Below are 15156 nucleotides of genomic sequence, written 5' to 3'. Positions count from 1 at the left end.
TTCAAAGTAGCGTACAGTTGTGTAATGAGAAGTTAAAGCGGTTCGTAATGTGAATAATGTACAGTACACTTAGATGTACATGTAGTTGGCAAGTATAAATAAGAGTGGCATCCATTTGTTTCTGCATACTACCATTTTGATTCAACCCGAAGAATATTACTCAACAGTCGAAGCTTAAGGATTTTGATTTCACTTCGCACATTGTGACTTGTCTTTACTTTTTGTCATCACGATACTGAACAAACTTCCAAAGAAAAAATTAAAAATTGGAGACAAAATGTCTCTGCGCCAAGCAGTGCATCTACTGAATCAACTGCAACTGGGTGAAAGCATTGTGGGATTCATTGGGAATGCTCTGGTATGCTTGACAATACTGAAAACCAAAGCACTGCACAATGTCACCAACTACATGCTTTTCAATCTGGCTGTAGCAGATTTCATCGTTTCCATTGAAGGTATTCTGGAACAAAGTGTGGAAAATCATCGTCGGGGGATAGGGATTTTTGGTTACTGCACTCCCTCATTCATCTACAACTTCAACGTCTATTTCATCTTCTCATACTTTCAGAAGGTATCTTTTGCAAACTCTGTTTTTGCTCTGACTTTGGCCACGTTTGAGCGTTACATCGGCATCATCAAGCCTCTGCATTATTTTACCTTCTTCACCAAACGACGACTGATCAGCATGCTTCTCTTCATGTGGTTGGCTCCATATCTGACAGAGGCATTCTCCCCAATCTTCTACATCACCGCTTATGAAGCAGATAACTGTACTGTACCATCAGCTGAGAAGTATCCAATTACTCGGGCTACTGGTATAGTGAGACTCTTCTTTGTCTTCATAATACCATCCATTGCTTTGGCTTACATGTACGCCAGAATCCTGATCAATCTGAAGCGAGGCGCTAGGCATCTTGAGAACCAAGGCATCCAGGGGCCACAGTCTCAAGAGCTGCACCAAGCCCACAAGAAAGTCACCAAATCTCTTCTCCTGGTCATCGCAGCTTTCTTCATTCTCATCCTACCAAGTCAAATCCTGCGAAATGTCATCGTTTACCTGAACGTATTTGACGGCGATTATTACGCTGCTGAGCTTGTCAGCAATTTAATCGCTTGTCTGTCATCCATGAATTCTGCAATCAACCCTATCATGTACGGTTTGAGCTACAGTCAATTACGGCGCGCCTGTATCGCCATGTTGTGTCCGTTTGATCGCTGCAAGCGATCAAATCATGTTACTCAGGTTTCCATCTGAGTGTTGTTTGCAACATTTAATGAAGTTTGCACATGAGAATGTGACAACCTTCACCTGTACAGGTATGTACATGAACACTGTTTCAGTTCTCATGGTTCAATGTAAAACTTGTACAAATCCCCTTACCATAAAAGAAAGACTTATGAATATGTTGAACCTATTTGTATTAGTCCTTGTACCACCCAAAACTGCAGAGCAAACAATGATTTCATGGAGTCTTTGGTGAATAAATGCAATGAAATACAGTGTAGGTCATCGTTTATAAGTTAAGTAGTTTATTCAAAACAGTAGTGGCAAGAATACGTTTGTGCTGTCTCGTTTCACGAATCTCAATAAGAAGTGTAACCAGATTTGTCATACAAAGGAGTAATTTTGCTTATACATAAAAAGAATGGGCTTGTACGTACAAAATGTAATATCATTATCCAGTAGGGAAAAAATCAACCACGAATGACAGAGCTGCTTAGATTTTAATTTTATTTTTCGTAACACAATTGTTCATCAGAACATACAGGTATGTTTGGAGATAATCTCCATTCTTTCTGGTTAACATCTTTTCAAATGTAGTTAGCTACTGTAATCTGCAAGGGATGGATTTTTTTAATTTCATTATCTCAAATTTAGTCGTACATTGTATTCAATCCACATCTCACTCTAAGATGTTAAAATAAATGAACAATTCCAATTTAAAGAGTAAGAGAAAGACATGTGCAAGATAAAAAAAAAAACGCACATCCTCTGCAAAAGATGCTCATATAAAGAGTGGTAGTACAGGTTTATTTCACTTGTCTTGGCAGACTACCGATACAAGTTGTAAGGGTGGATGTTCTGGAGCAGTGCAGAATCCAAGTTTAACGTGAGAGGTCCTGATAGATGACAAAATGTCTCAAGCTGTGCTTCAAGGAATTACCACACTGATACAAGTGCGACTGAGTCTGGGTGTTGTGGGAACCATCGGGAATGCTCTGGTATGCTTGACGATACTGAAAACCAAAGCACTGCACAATGTCACCAACTACTTGCTTTTCAATCTGGCTGTAGCAGATGTTGTCGTTTCCGTTGAAGGTACTCTGGGACCAACTATCATAGATAATCATCGCTTAGGGATCGGTTCTTTTGGTTACTGCACTCCCTCGTTGATCTACAACTTCAACGTCTATTTCATCTTCGCATACGTTCAGAGGGTATCTTTCTTAAACTCAGTTTTTGCTCTGACTTTGGCCACGTTTGAGCATTACATCGGCATCATCAAGTCTCTGCATTATTTTACCTTCTTCACCAAACGACGACTGATCAGCATGCTTCTCTTCATGTGGTTGGCTCCATTTCTGACGGAGGTATTCACTCCAATCTTCTACATCATCACTTATGAAGCAGATAACTGTACTGTACCACTAGCTGGGAAGTATCCGATTACTCGGGCTATTAGTATACTGAGACTCATTTTTGTCTTCATAATACCATCCACTGCTTTGGCTTACATGTACGCCAGAATCCTGATCAATCTGAAGCGAGGTGCTAGGCATCTTGAGAACCAAGGCATCCATGGGCCACAGTCTCAAGAGCTGCACCAAGCCCGCAAGAAAGTCACCAAATCTCTTCTCCTGGTCCTCGCAGCTTTCTTCATTCTCATCCTACCGAGTCAAACCCTGCAAAATGTCCTCGTTAACATCAATCTATTTGACGGCGATTTTTACACCACTGAGGTTCTCAACAGTTTGATCCAATGTCTATCATCAATGAATTCTGCTATCAACCCTATCATGTATGGTTTGAGTTACCGTCAATTACGGCGCGCCTGCATCGCCATGTTGTGTCCGTTTGATCGCTGCAAACGATCAAATCAAGTTACTCAGGTTTTCACCTGAGTTTGCACATGAGCTTGAACAACATTCACCTAGATACAGGTTTGTGCACTGCTTTGGTTCTCATAGTTCAAGTTTAAAAGTTGTAAAAATCCTTTTGCTATCCATAAAGTCAGTTAGTCCTAATGCACTGCCCAAAACCACCGAGCAAGATCTTGTTCAACACAATGCAGAAAAGCTACATGTAAGTTTAAGCCATTTTACATACAATCTGAATGATTTTTCATTTAAAACACACTGAGTTTTGGCTAACTTTTTATGATGCATGTGATCAGATAACGTTAAAGATGAATAGATGTAATCTTTGAAAATCAATATATAATCAACCGTGAGAGACCTGAACTTGACGTTTGTAGGAAATGATAGAATAATCCAGGGTCTTCATTTATTTATATTACGTGCAAAATCACGTGACCCTCCCTTCTGGTTGAAACCAGAATTGCCTTGTAATTTAAAATTGGTAAAAGATGTGAACTTCCTTTCAACGAAGTACATGTATGCTCTGGCTAACTTGATTTACAAAAAAATAACGGTGACGTCATAAAATGTTAGAGCGCCCTCAGTCTAGCGGCAGGTTGTTATAGATGATTATAGATGAAAATTGATGTGATGTCATCATGACGTCACATGTGACATCATAATTCAAAGCCAGGTGAGAATGTAATCACATATTTATATGCCACCATTTATTATAAACAGAACTTCACATCACATCCTTCCTGGATGGAACTTATACTTGAAACTTTACATGTCACATGTAAGTCATAAAAAAAGTTACCGAAACAGCCCTGTGTTTGTCCACAAACATAAGTCTAGTTTTATTTTATTTTATTATCAATAAAAAGATTTTGGTTCTGCATGATTTTCCAGTTTGGTGGGGTCATACTCATAGGACACACAGGTATTTTTTTCTTGGCCCAAGCAGCAATTAAACTTCTAATTATACAATGTGCACACTTATGAAAACTAGTACAAATACAAAAGTACACTGCACAGTAAGAAGAATTAGTTGATCATCATTCTTTGATGTCTACACAGTTATTTTATTATTGAAAAAAGATCGAAGGAAAAGTGGAACATACATGTGTATACATGTATACAATGTACATGTACGTAAAATGTAATATCATTATTGGGGGGGGGGGGGAGACATGAAAGACAGAGCCGCTTAGATTTTAATTTTATTTTTCTTAACACAATTGTTCATCAGAACAGATGTTTTGAGAAGATAAACTCCGTTATTTTTGGTTTACATCTTTTAATATGTAGTTTTATATTATCTGCAAGGGATGATTTTTTAATTTCATAATCTCAAATTCTGTCGTACATTGTATGTAATCAACATCTCACACTAGGATGATAAAAAAATGAATATTTCCAATTTAAAGACTAAGGAAAGAAATACATGTGCAAGATAAAAAAAAACCCGCACATCCTCTGCAAAAGACACTTATACATGTATAAGGAGTGAAATACCTCCGTCAGAGGTTCATTTCACTCATTTTGGCAGACTACCGATACAAGTTGTAAGGGTGGATGTTCTGGAGCAGTGCAGAATCCAAGTTTAACGTGAGAGGTCCTGATAGATGACAAAATGTCTCAAGCTGTGCTTCAAGGAATTGCCGCACTGATACAAGTGCGAGTGAGTCTGGGTGTTGTGGGAACCATCGGGAATGCTCTGGTATGCTTGACGATACTGAAAACCAAAGCACTACACAATATCACCAACTACTTGCTTTTCAATCTGGCTGTAGCAGATGCTGTCGCTTCCGTTGAAGGCACTATAGGAGCAACTATCATAGATAATCATCGCTTAGGGATCGGTACTTTTGGTTACTGCACTCCCTCGTTCATCTACAATTTCAAAGCCTTTTTCATCTTCTCATACTTTCAGAGGGTATGTTTTTCAAACTCTGTTTTTGCTCTGACTTTGGCCACGTTTGAGCGTTACATCGGCATCATCAAGCCTCTGCATTATTTTACCTTCTTCACCAAACGACGACTGATCAGCATGCTTCTCTTCATGTGGTTGGCTCCATTTCTGACGGAGGTATTCACTCCAATCTTCTACATCACCACTTATGAAGCAGATAACTGTACTGTACCAACAGCTGAGAAGTATCCGATTACTCGGGCTACTGGTATAGTGACATTCTTTTTTGTCTTCATAATACCATCCACTGCTTTGGCTTACATGTACGCCAGAATCCTGATCAATCTGAAGCGAGGCGCTAGGCATCTTGAGAACCAAGGCATCCAGGGGCCACAGTCTCAAGAGCTACACCAAGCCCACAAGAAAGTCACTAAATCTCTTCTCCTGGTCATCGCAGCTTTCTTCATTCTCATCTTACCGAATCAAATCCTGCATAATGTCATTGTTAACATCAATCTATTTGACGGCGATTTTATAACCGCTGAGTTCGTCAGCACTTTGAACCTAGGTCTATCAGCAATGAATTCTGCTATCAACCCTATCATGTATGGTTTGAGTTACCGTCAATTACGGCGCGCCTGCATCGCCATGTTGTGTCCGTTTGATCGCTGCAAACGATCAAATCAAGTTACACAGGTTTTCACCTGAGTTTGCACATGAGCTTGAACAACATTCACCTAGATACAGGTTTGTGCACTGCTTTGGTTCTCATAGTTCAAGTTTAAAAGTTGTAAAAATCCTTTTGCTATCCATAAAGTCAGTTAGTCCTAATGCACTGCCCAAAACCACCGAGCAAGATCTTGTTCAACACAATGCAGAAAAGCTACATGTAAGTTTAAGCCATTTTACATACAATCTGAATGATTTTTCATTTAAAACACACTGAGTTTTGGCTAACTTTTTATGATGCATGTGATCAGATAACGTTAAAGATTAATAGATGTAATCTTTGAAAATCAATATATAATCAACCGTGAGAGACCTGAACTTGACGTTTGCAGGAAATGATAGAATAATCCAGGGTCTTCATTTATTTATATTACGTGCAAAATCACGTGACCCTCCCTTCTGGATGAAACCGGAATTGCCTTGTAATTTAAAATTGGTAAAAGATGTGAACTTCCTTTCAACGAAGTACATGTTTGCTCTGGCTAACTTGATTTACAAAAAAATAACGGTGACGTCATAAAATGTTAGAGCGCCCTCAGTCTAGCGGCAGGTTGTTATAGATGATTATAGATGAAAATTGATGTGATGTCATCATGACGTCACATGTGACATCATAATTCAAAGCCAGGTGAGAATGTAATCACATATTTATATGCCACCATTTATTATAAACAGAACTTCACATCACATCCTTCCTGGATGGAACTTATACTTGAAACTTTACATGTCACATGTAAGTCATAAAAAAAGTTACCGAAACAGCCCTGTGTTTGTCCACAAACATAAGTCTAGTTTTATTTTATTTTATTATCAATAAAAAGATTTTGGTTCTGCATGATTTTCCAGTTTGGTGGGGTCATACTCATAGGACACACAGGTATTTTTTTCTTGGCCCAAGCAGCAATTAAACTTCTAATTATACAATGTGCACACTTATGAAAACTAGTACAAATACAAAAGTACACTGCACAGTAAGAAGAATTAGTTGATCATCATTCTTTGATGTCTACACAGTTATTTTATTATCGAAAAAAGATCGAAGGAAAAGTGGAACATACATGTGTATACATGTATACAATGTACATGTACGTAAAATGTAATATCATTATCGGAGGGGGGGGGGGGGACACGAAAGACAGAGCTGCTTAGATTTTAATTTTATTTTTCGTAACACAATTGTTCATCAGAACATACAGGTATGTTTTGAGATAATCTCCATTCTTTCTGGTTAACATCTTTTCATATGTAGTTAGCTACTGTAATCTGCAAGGGATGGATTTTTTAATTTCATAATCTCAAATTTAGTCGTACATTGTATGCAATCCACATCTCACTCTAAGATGTTAAAAAAAATGAACAATTCCAATTTAAAGAGTAAGAGAAAGACATGTGCAAGATAAAAAAAACCGCACATCCTCTGCAAAAGATGCTCATATAAAGAGTGGTAGTACAGGTTTATTTCACTTATCTTGGCAGACTACCGATACAAGTTGTAAGGGTGGATGTTCTGGAGCAGTGCAGAATCCAAGTTTAACGTGAGAGGTCCTGATAAGATGACAAAATGTCTCAAGCTGTGCTTCAAGGAATTACTGCACTGATACAAGTGCGACTGAGTCTGGGTGTTGTGGGAACCATCGGGAATGCTCTGGTATGCTTGACGATACTGAAAACCAAAGCACTGCACAATGTCACCAACTACTTGCTTTTCAATCTGGCTGTAGCAGATGTTGTCGTTTCCGTTGAAGGTACTCTGGGACCAACAATCATAGAAAATCATCGTCTGGGGATGGGTTCTTTTGGTTACTGCACTCCCTCGTTGATCTACAACTTCAACGTCTATTTCATCTTCGCATACATTCAGAGGGTATCTTTCTTAAACTCAGTTTTTGCTCTGACTTTGGCCACGTTTGAGCATTACATCGGCATCATCAAGTCTCTGCATTATTTTACCTTCTTCACCAAACGACGACTGATCAGCATGCTTCTCTTCATGTGGTTGGCTCCATTTCTGACGGAGGTATTCACTCCAATCTTCTACATCACCACTTATGAAGCAGATAACTGTACTGTAGCACTAGCTGAGAAGTATCCGATTACTCGGGCTATTGGTATAGTGAGACTCATTTTTGTCTTCATAATACCATCCATTGCTTTGGCTTACATGTACGCCAGAATCCTGATCAATCTGAAGCGAGGCGCTAGGCATCTTGAGAACCAAGGCATCCAGGGGCCACAGTCTCAACACCTGCACCAAGCCCACAAGAAAGTCACCAAATCTCTTCTCCTGGTCATCGCAGCTTTCTTCATTCTCATCCTACCAAGTCAAATCCTGCGAAATGTCCTCGTTAACATCAATCTATTTGACGGCGATTTTTACACCACTGAGGTTCTCAACAGTTTGATCCAATGTCTATCATCAATGAATTCTGCTATCAACCCTATCATGTATGGTTTGAGTTACGGTCAATTACGGCGCGCCTGCATCGCCATGTTGAGTCCGTTTGATCGCTGCAAACGATCAAATCAAGTTACACAGGTTTCCACCTGAGTTTGCACATGAGCATGTAACAACATTCACCTAGATACAGGTTTGTGCACTGCTTTGGTTCTCAGAGTTCAAGTTTAAAAGTTGTAAAAATCCTTTTGCTATCCATCAAGTCAGTTAGTCCTAATGCACCGCCCAAAACCACCGAGCAAGATCTTGTTCAACCCAATGCAGAAAAGCTACATGTAAGTTTAAGCCATTTTACATACAATCTGAATGATTTTTCATTTAAAACACACTGAGTTTTAGCTAACTTTTTATGATGCATGTGATCATGGTCTAATTACGTAAGAACAAGTATACATGTATAACAATGGTTTTATTTTGTTCTTATTATTTCTTATTAGGCTGCACAGGTTCTCTTTACTCATTGTCATTGTTAGGCTATTCTTTCACAAAGCTCAATATGTACATGAAAACCCTGCCTGTGCATTGCCCAAAAAACAACTCAAGCATTAAAGCTTTTTTTTAAAAATATGTCCAAAAAAATGTGTTCCTATTACATTAACAACATGAGGGGTGGGTGGGTGGGTGAGTTAACTCCTCCCCCTTTTTTTTCCTCCAGATTTTTATTGTTGCCACCCCCAGAAAAAAAAACCAAGTGGGAAGATGCTCATTTTTTTTTTTAAATTAATTATTTTTTTGCAAACATTTGTAACAGTTCAGATGTGAATCGAATAATCATTCTGCATTTGCTGAGCTGTTAAAAAGCTTCATTGCACTGTGCAGCAAGACAACACTTCCAACCAACTTACAAAAAAAGAACAACAATTACAAAATGAAGAGCATTCTCCGTGGGTGGCACCATACTTTTTTTAAATTTAATCTATATTTTAATATAAAGATTTTGGTTTTTAATTTGGGGCTTTGGACAGGGTCATAGAAAACACAGGTAATTTTTGTTCTCGGAATAAGCAGTAACTTTAACTTCTCAGTGTACGGTACATATGTATGTACCATTATACACACACTTGATGGTACTCGCACTAATACAAACTTTGCACCGTAAGAAAAATTGGTTGAATCATTCATTGGCATCTGTTCAGTAATGATATTGAAATCTGAAGAAGAACTGAATTACGTTTGAAAAGTCAGGCCGCATTAATTCTTTAGATATTCAACTACGATCAAAGGAAAACCACAATACGCAGGTATGTAATATCATTATCAGGAAAAAACACAACCTTGAATGACAGAGCTGCCAAGATTTTAATTTTATTTTTTTCTCAACAAAATTGTTCACTAGAACAGATTTTTTTTGAAAAGATAACGTGGGTTCTTTTTGGTTCACATCGTTCAATAAGTAATTAGCCAATCTGCAAGGGATTGATTTTTGTTAATTTCATAATCTCAAATTCTGTTGTTTATGTTATCACAATTTAATTGTTCGATGTAAAAAAAGAAGAAATATTCCAATTTAAAGACTTAGAGAAAGACATGCGCAAGATAAAGCGGAACACGTCTTCTGCAAAAAAAAGTATACACTCAAGTATAAAAGGAGTTAAAATATTGGTTTATTTCACTCATTTTGGCAGACTACAATTTGTAAGGGTTGTCGGCAAATTTTGGAGCAGTGCAGAATTCAAATTTTGACGTGTGAAGTCCTGATACAAGACAAATGTCTGAAGCTGTGATTCACGGAATTGCCGCACTGAAACAAGTGCATCTGAGTCTGGGTGTTGTGGGAACCATCGGGAATGCTCTGGTATGCTTGACGATACTGAAAACCAAAGCACTGCACAATGTCACCAACTACATGATCTTGAATCTAGCCATAGCAGATGCCATCGCTTCAAGTATTACTATTTTGGAACAAACAATCATGGAAAATCATCGCTTAGGGATCGGTATTTTTGGTTATTGCACTCCCTCGTTCATCTACAATTTCAAAGCCTTTTTCATCTTCTCATACTTTCAGAGGGTATCTTTTTCAAACTCTGTTTTTGCTCTGACTTTGGCTACGTTTGAGCGTTACATCGGCATCATCAAGCCTCTGCATTATTTTACCTTCTTCACCAAACGACGACTGATCAGCATGCTTCTCTTCATGTGGTTGGCTCCATCTCTGACGGAGGTATTCACGCCAATCTTCTACATCATCACTTATGAAGCAGATAACTGTACTGTACCATCCGCTGAGAAGTATCCAATTGCTCGGGCTTCTGGTATAGTGAGACTCATTTTTGACTTCATAATACTATCCATTGCACTGGCTTACATGTACGCCAGAATCCTGATCAATCTGAAGCGAGGAGCTAGGCATCTTGAGAACCAAGGCATCCAGGGGCAACAGTCTCAAGAGCTGCACCAAGCCCACAAGAAAGTCACCAAATCTCTTCTCCTGGTCCTCGCAGCTTTCTTCATTCTCATTCTACCGAGTCAAATCCTGAGGAATGTCCTCACTTTCTCCAACTTGTATGGTGGAGATTACTTTGCTGCCGAGCTTCTCAGCACTTTAATATTTTGTCTATCATCCATGAATTCTGCCATCAACCCTATCATGTACGGTTTGAGTTATGGTCAATTGCGACGCGCATGCATTGCCATGTTGTGTCCGTTTGATCGTTGCAAACGATCAAATCAAGTTGCACAGAATTTCACTTAATCTGAATCTGATTAAATACAGTTAACACAACTGGCCCCTCATATCACACCAACTTGAGATAACATCTCAGGTGGACCAGCGTTATACACACATTTCCATATCACACCAATTATTCAAAGTTTAAAAACACTCTAAAAGTGTAGTTATTCATTTTTACTATCTTCCAACCAAACACACGAAGATCTGTAAAACGTGTTAAAAAATATATTGGTTTTGTAAAGCTCACAATATTGTAAAGCTCACAATATCAAACATTTATTTTAAAGGCAGAGTCCATCATTTGCAGCTATCAAAAAACTAACTGGCGTAATCATTGTTGAAAAACATACTTGGTTGAAAGATAGTAATGGAACTAAACTCCCTGTGAAATTATTCTTTCTGGCAAGCTGTCATTTTGAAGAAATCAACGAAAGAAGGCCTTTCCAACGGTGCGTCTTAAGAAGCACCGTTGGAAATTTCCGTTAGTAGTTCGTTTTTTTTTTATTCGGCGAAGCGCGCGCAAGCCTTGACACGACGCATACGCGCGCGTGGTTGCTATAATTCGTCAAATCGGTGCGCGACATCGCGTAGCTGCAATCGGCTCAGTGAGAACGTGTCTTGGACGCTGAATTCAGCCCCGATTCAAAACATGATTCAGCAACTTTTGATTTGAAATAGAGATCCTAGAATGTTGTTTTTCTCAAAATATACAGCTGAAGCTGAGCTGAAACTTCATCAGGTTAGTTGTTCAGCACCCTTGTTTAGATTTTGAGCACTTTTGTTGCTTCAAACGAACAAAATGCACGCATTACAAATGATGGACTATACCTTTAAGTACTTTACAAAAGTACTTCTATAAAATGTGACACAATTCCATCTTACCAGTACTTTGGTTGCAGTACCCACTGCTACTGTTATGTCAGATTCGAACCAGCCAGCCGACCCGGCAAGCTCGCTGGTTGAGTGGTAAGACACCCACACCAGTAAGCAGGGGGTCATGGGTTCGAGTCCCATAACCTCTGACAATAACTCAGGACAACAGTGATGAGTATTAAGTGTAAAAAAAAAAATGTCAGTGAAGGGCAAAACCCAAAATTGAATTTATGATAACCATTGAGAAAAAATTGTGTAAGAAGTATTCATGTGCGATCATTCTTTGATGTCTGCACAGTAATGATATTGAAAAGTGATCAGAGGAAAATATTCCCACTGAATTACTGTTATAATCTTTTATGTAAAACAAATTTATTACACTCTTGTTTTTCAGAAGTTTGACTTATTTAAGTTTTGTTGATTTTACAGTAGGCCTAATTGTTTGTTGACGTAGACTGCACCATGAGTGTCTTACTTGGCAGATACTGGCACTATAAGTCCTCATTATTATTAATTTTCACAGCTCTACATGTACCGGTAGGTACATTTTGTATAAATTTCAAATTCTATATATGATGAAACTTCGTTAATGCCACTTTTTCCCAAAACATTTTCCTTCTTGCACATTCATTTTCTTGAGTCAACAAGAAAGCTAACACTGGAACTCAGTGTGAGAGGTGTTCAAGTAGAACACCACTAAAACAAACATGGGAACAGCATGTGTGGAAAAGTAGTCATTGAATGCAGTGAAGTGTATTGTACACATACATGTACTTTCTGGCAGCTCAAAAGGATGTTCAATGTATAGCCAGCTGACATAGTCAATGGACTCCATGCACAAACAAAAGAGGGCGCTTTTTGACCACTTTCGAGAGCTCCAGTGGTAGCTGGGTAGGACACATCGACTGCTCATACTGGTTTGCGCATGCATTGCTAGAAATACGCACTATTTATTCTAACCAGAATCCCTACAAACCCCGACACATCTTCACGTGCAATGCGTTCGAGTGTCTCTCCCGGTGGTCTCCCCCAACTCTCCCTTGTAACCAGGGGTACTTAAAGTGCACAGATTCCATAGACTGGTGTTAAATTCATACACCTTATGTGCCATTCTGCAGTACATGGAAAATTTCGGTTGAAATGCCTCTTTTGAAAGACGATTAAAGCGCTTTGACATTTTTAGGCACACCCATTGCTGCTACAGTGTACCGGCATGTAGCACTTCAGACTGTACATGCCCTTTAAATAGGACCAATCCCGGCCAAAATATCCTTCAGATGTACCAGTACCGGTACATGTATGCACATGAACAAACTACTTGAAAATCTTCACTTTTATATCAGATGTACACAGCTGATAACAAACACTGATATCATTTTGTACAGTGATGATCATATCTTCATTTGGATTGGTTGGGAAGGTTTCCAACAAACTTCACCAAGAGTACACATGTTTTTCATTAATTTTACCTCTGCATGTCAACAGCCGCCACAATTCTACTTCTTTTTGCCGATAATTTACTCTCAATTTGCTTTAGATTAGGACTTAATTCTAGAATTTTTTTCAGCTTTCACGTCTCAAATTATAAAACTCTTGCGCAGTGCTCAAGATAATTAGGCGCATGATTTAATTCTGCTGTTCCAGCAAAAGTTAATTTCACGATTTTTTTTTAAGGCAAAATTTGATTGAACAGGCTATTTTTGCAGCCGATTGTTAGATAACTGACTGCATTAAAAGATTAAAAGATGTAAATGTCCGCCGTTACTGCTGTTGTTAGCTACCGGTAAAAAAAGACTCGGTCATTCACTTGTTTTTAACACAATCACTCCTTACGTCCTAACTAGAATTAGCAGTGAAGTTAAATGGTAACCATGTCTACATGGGACGTCACATGCATCTGTCAGTGATATGTCTTGGTGATGTCTGTATTCATATTATTTGTTTATATTCTACATATCCATGTTTACATGTTAGTGACACACTGAGATTTTAAAATGTATTCAGTAAAGTGTTGGTTGGTTTTCCCTCGCAAAGTTTGAACTCGGAAAGCAAAGTTGCATAACTGATTTGCGATTCGACTGGAACACAGGCTTACAGCATAGGCATGGACACACAAACGGTGGCTTTCAAGGTACAAGTCAAGGTTTCTTCTTGGAATTATAAACATGACTTCTTGATTTGGCAACTTGTTGATACCCAATTTCCCAAAAGCTTAGCGATCGAGCCTGAAATGACCTAGTGTCGCAACTCAATGCAACCACAGTGTGCAATTTGTTTTCACATAATTAACTGTGCATTTATGTTCAATTGCAAATCTCACAAAACTTGTTTTGAATGGATGCTCTAAAGGCAATGATTTATTTCACATTAATACTTAATTTGTGTTGCCTTGTGTAATGAATTGTAATGTTACGTAATATAAATGTAACTTTTCATACATGTTATGTATAATATTATAGTATTGCTAGAGTAACTTTTCGTTATATAAATAAGAGTAATGCAACAGTTATAACTCTATCTTAGTTGTAAAGCGCATTGAAATGTTAATGTAATGCACTCTGTGAGTGTAAATTATTATTTCATATTATGCAAATGTTTTCAAAAATGTACATGTGCAATTTAATTTTAAAAAACATAAATGAAATAGGTTAATTTTCAGTAATTTTTTATTGGTGTGTGGTGTCCTAATGCTACTGAAGGATCGAAAATGGGATCAATGTACAATACATCTACTTTAAAAGGAACTTGAAAATGAATAAAACTTCTGCAAACTGCTTATTAACTGGATTAACCTTGAATATATATACAAATCAAAAAAATTGAAGGGTCTAACGTTTCGGTTCTAGCAGGATGTTTGTGATAGGCAAAAATAAAGGTATTAAATTCCTTGAATCTGCAGGTACTTCATTTACATATTTAATATATATTCCTTTTATTTACATAAATTGTTTGATTGTAAAGTGCCATGAAGCATTTTTAATGGATTTGGCGCTATAGAAATTTACAGTATTATTATTATTATTATATTTGAGTCATTATTTTCAAAAACTTTCAAGCAAACTTTTTGAGCAGGTTGTCCATCACATTATCACCAGCTCCAATTTTCAACGGTTTTTACTTATTTCATTATCTACATGTAGATGTAATAATGTACCCAGTAAGTCGCTGGAGAAATAAAATTAGAACCTATTACGTTTTGATCGTTCTTTTTCAATAGAGGCAATGCACTGGCTGTAAATGCAATTAAGGCAGGTGTGTAGCGAACAGCGTCTATTTTTATCACTCTCTATTCAATAACTGTACTTAAATGAATATTTATATCTGTCCTGTTTTCTTTTGATCTTTTTCCATCTGCATTATCCTCGCTCACCACAATTTTGCAATGCATCTCACAATACATGTACTTGTTTTTGAATGGATGTTCTAAAAAAG

At 37.9% G+C, this 15156-nt stretch overlaps 3 protein-coding genes across 6 annotated transcripts in view; 2 read left to right on the top strand and 1 right to left on the bottom strand.

Moving 5' to 3' along the window:
* LOC119746135 (quinone oxidoreductase PIG3-like) overlaps positions 1–15156 on the bottom strand; it is a 32903-nt gene that overhangs the window by 13633 nt on the left and 4114 nt on the right. The gene's annotated exons all lie outside the window — the stretch shown is intronic.
* On the top strand, positions 111–1527 carry LOC119746139 (trace amine-associated receptor 9-like). The gene has a single exon (XM_038222942.1). It carries the CDS (start codon positions 278–280, stop codon positions 1253–1255), a length of 978 nt encoding a protein of 325 aa, XP_038078870.1. The 5' UTR covers positions 111–277; the 3' UTR covers positions 1256–1527.
* LOC119746138 (alpha-1A adrenergic receptor-like) lies at positions 8949–11007 on the top strand. Its single transcript, XM_038222941.1, has one exon. The coding sequence runs from the start codon at positions 9886–9888 to the stop codon at positions 10870–10872; it is 987 nt and encodes a 328-aa protein (XP_038078869.1). The 5' UTR covers positions 8949–9885; the 3' UTR covers positions 10873–11007.

This window comes from Patiria miniata, unplaced genomic scaffold, assembly GCF_015706575.1.
Source record: "Patiria miniata isolate m_02_andy unplaced genomic scaffold, ASM1570657v1 HiC_scaffold_7, whole genome shotgun sequence".
NCBI classification, from domain to species: domain Eukaryota; kingdom Metazoa; phylum Echinodermata; class Asteroidea; order Valvatida; family Asterinidae; genus Patiria; species Patiria miniata.
Note: the sequence above shows the minus strand (reverse complement) of the source record. Positions and strands in the feature narration are given on the sequence as shown.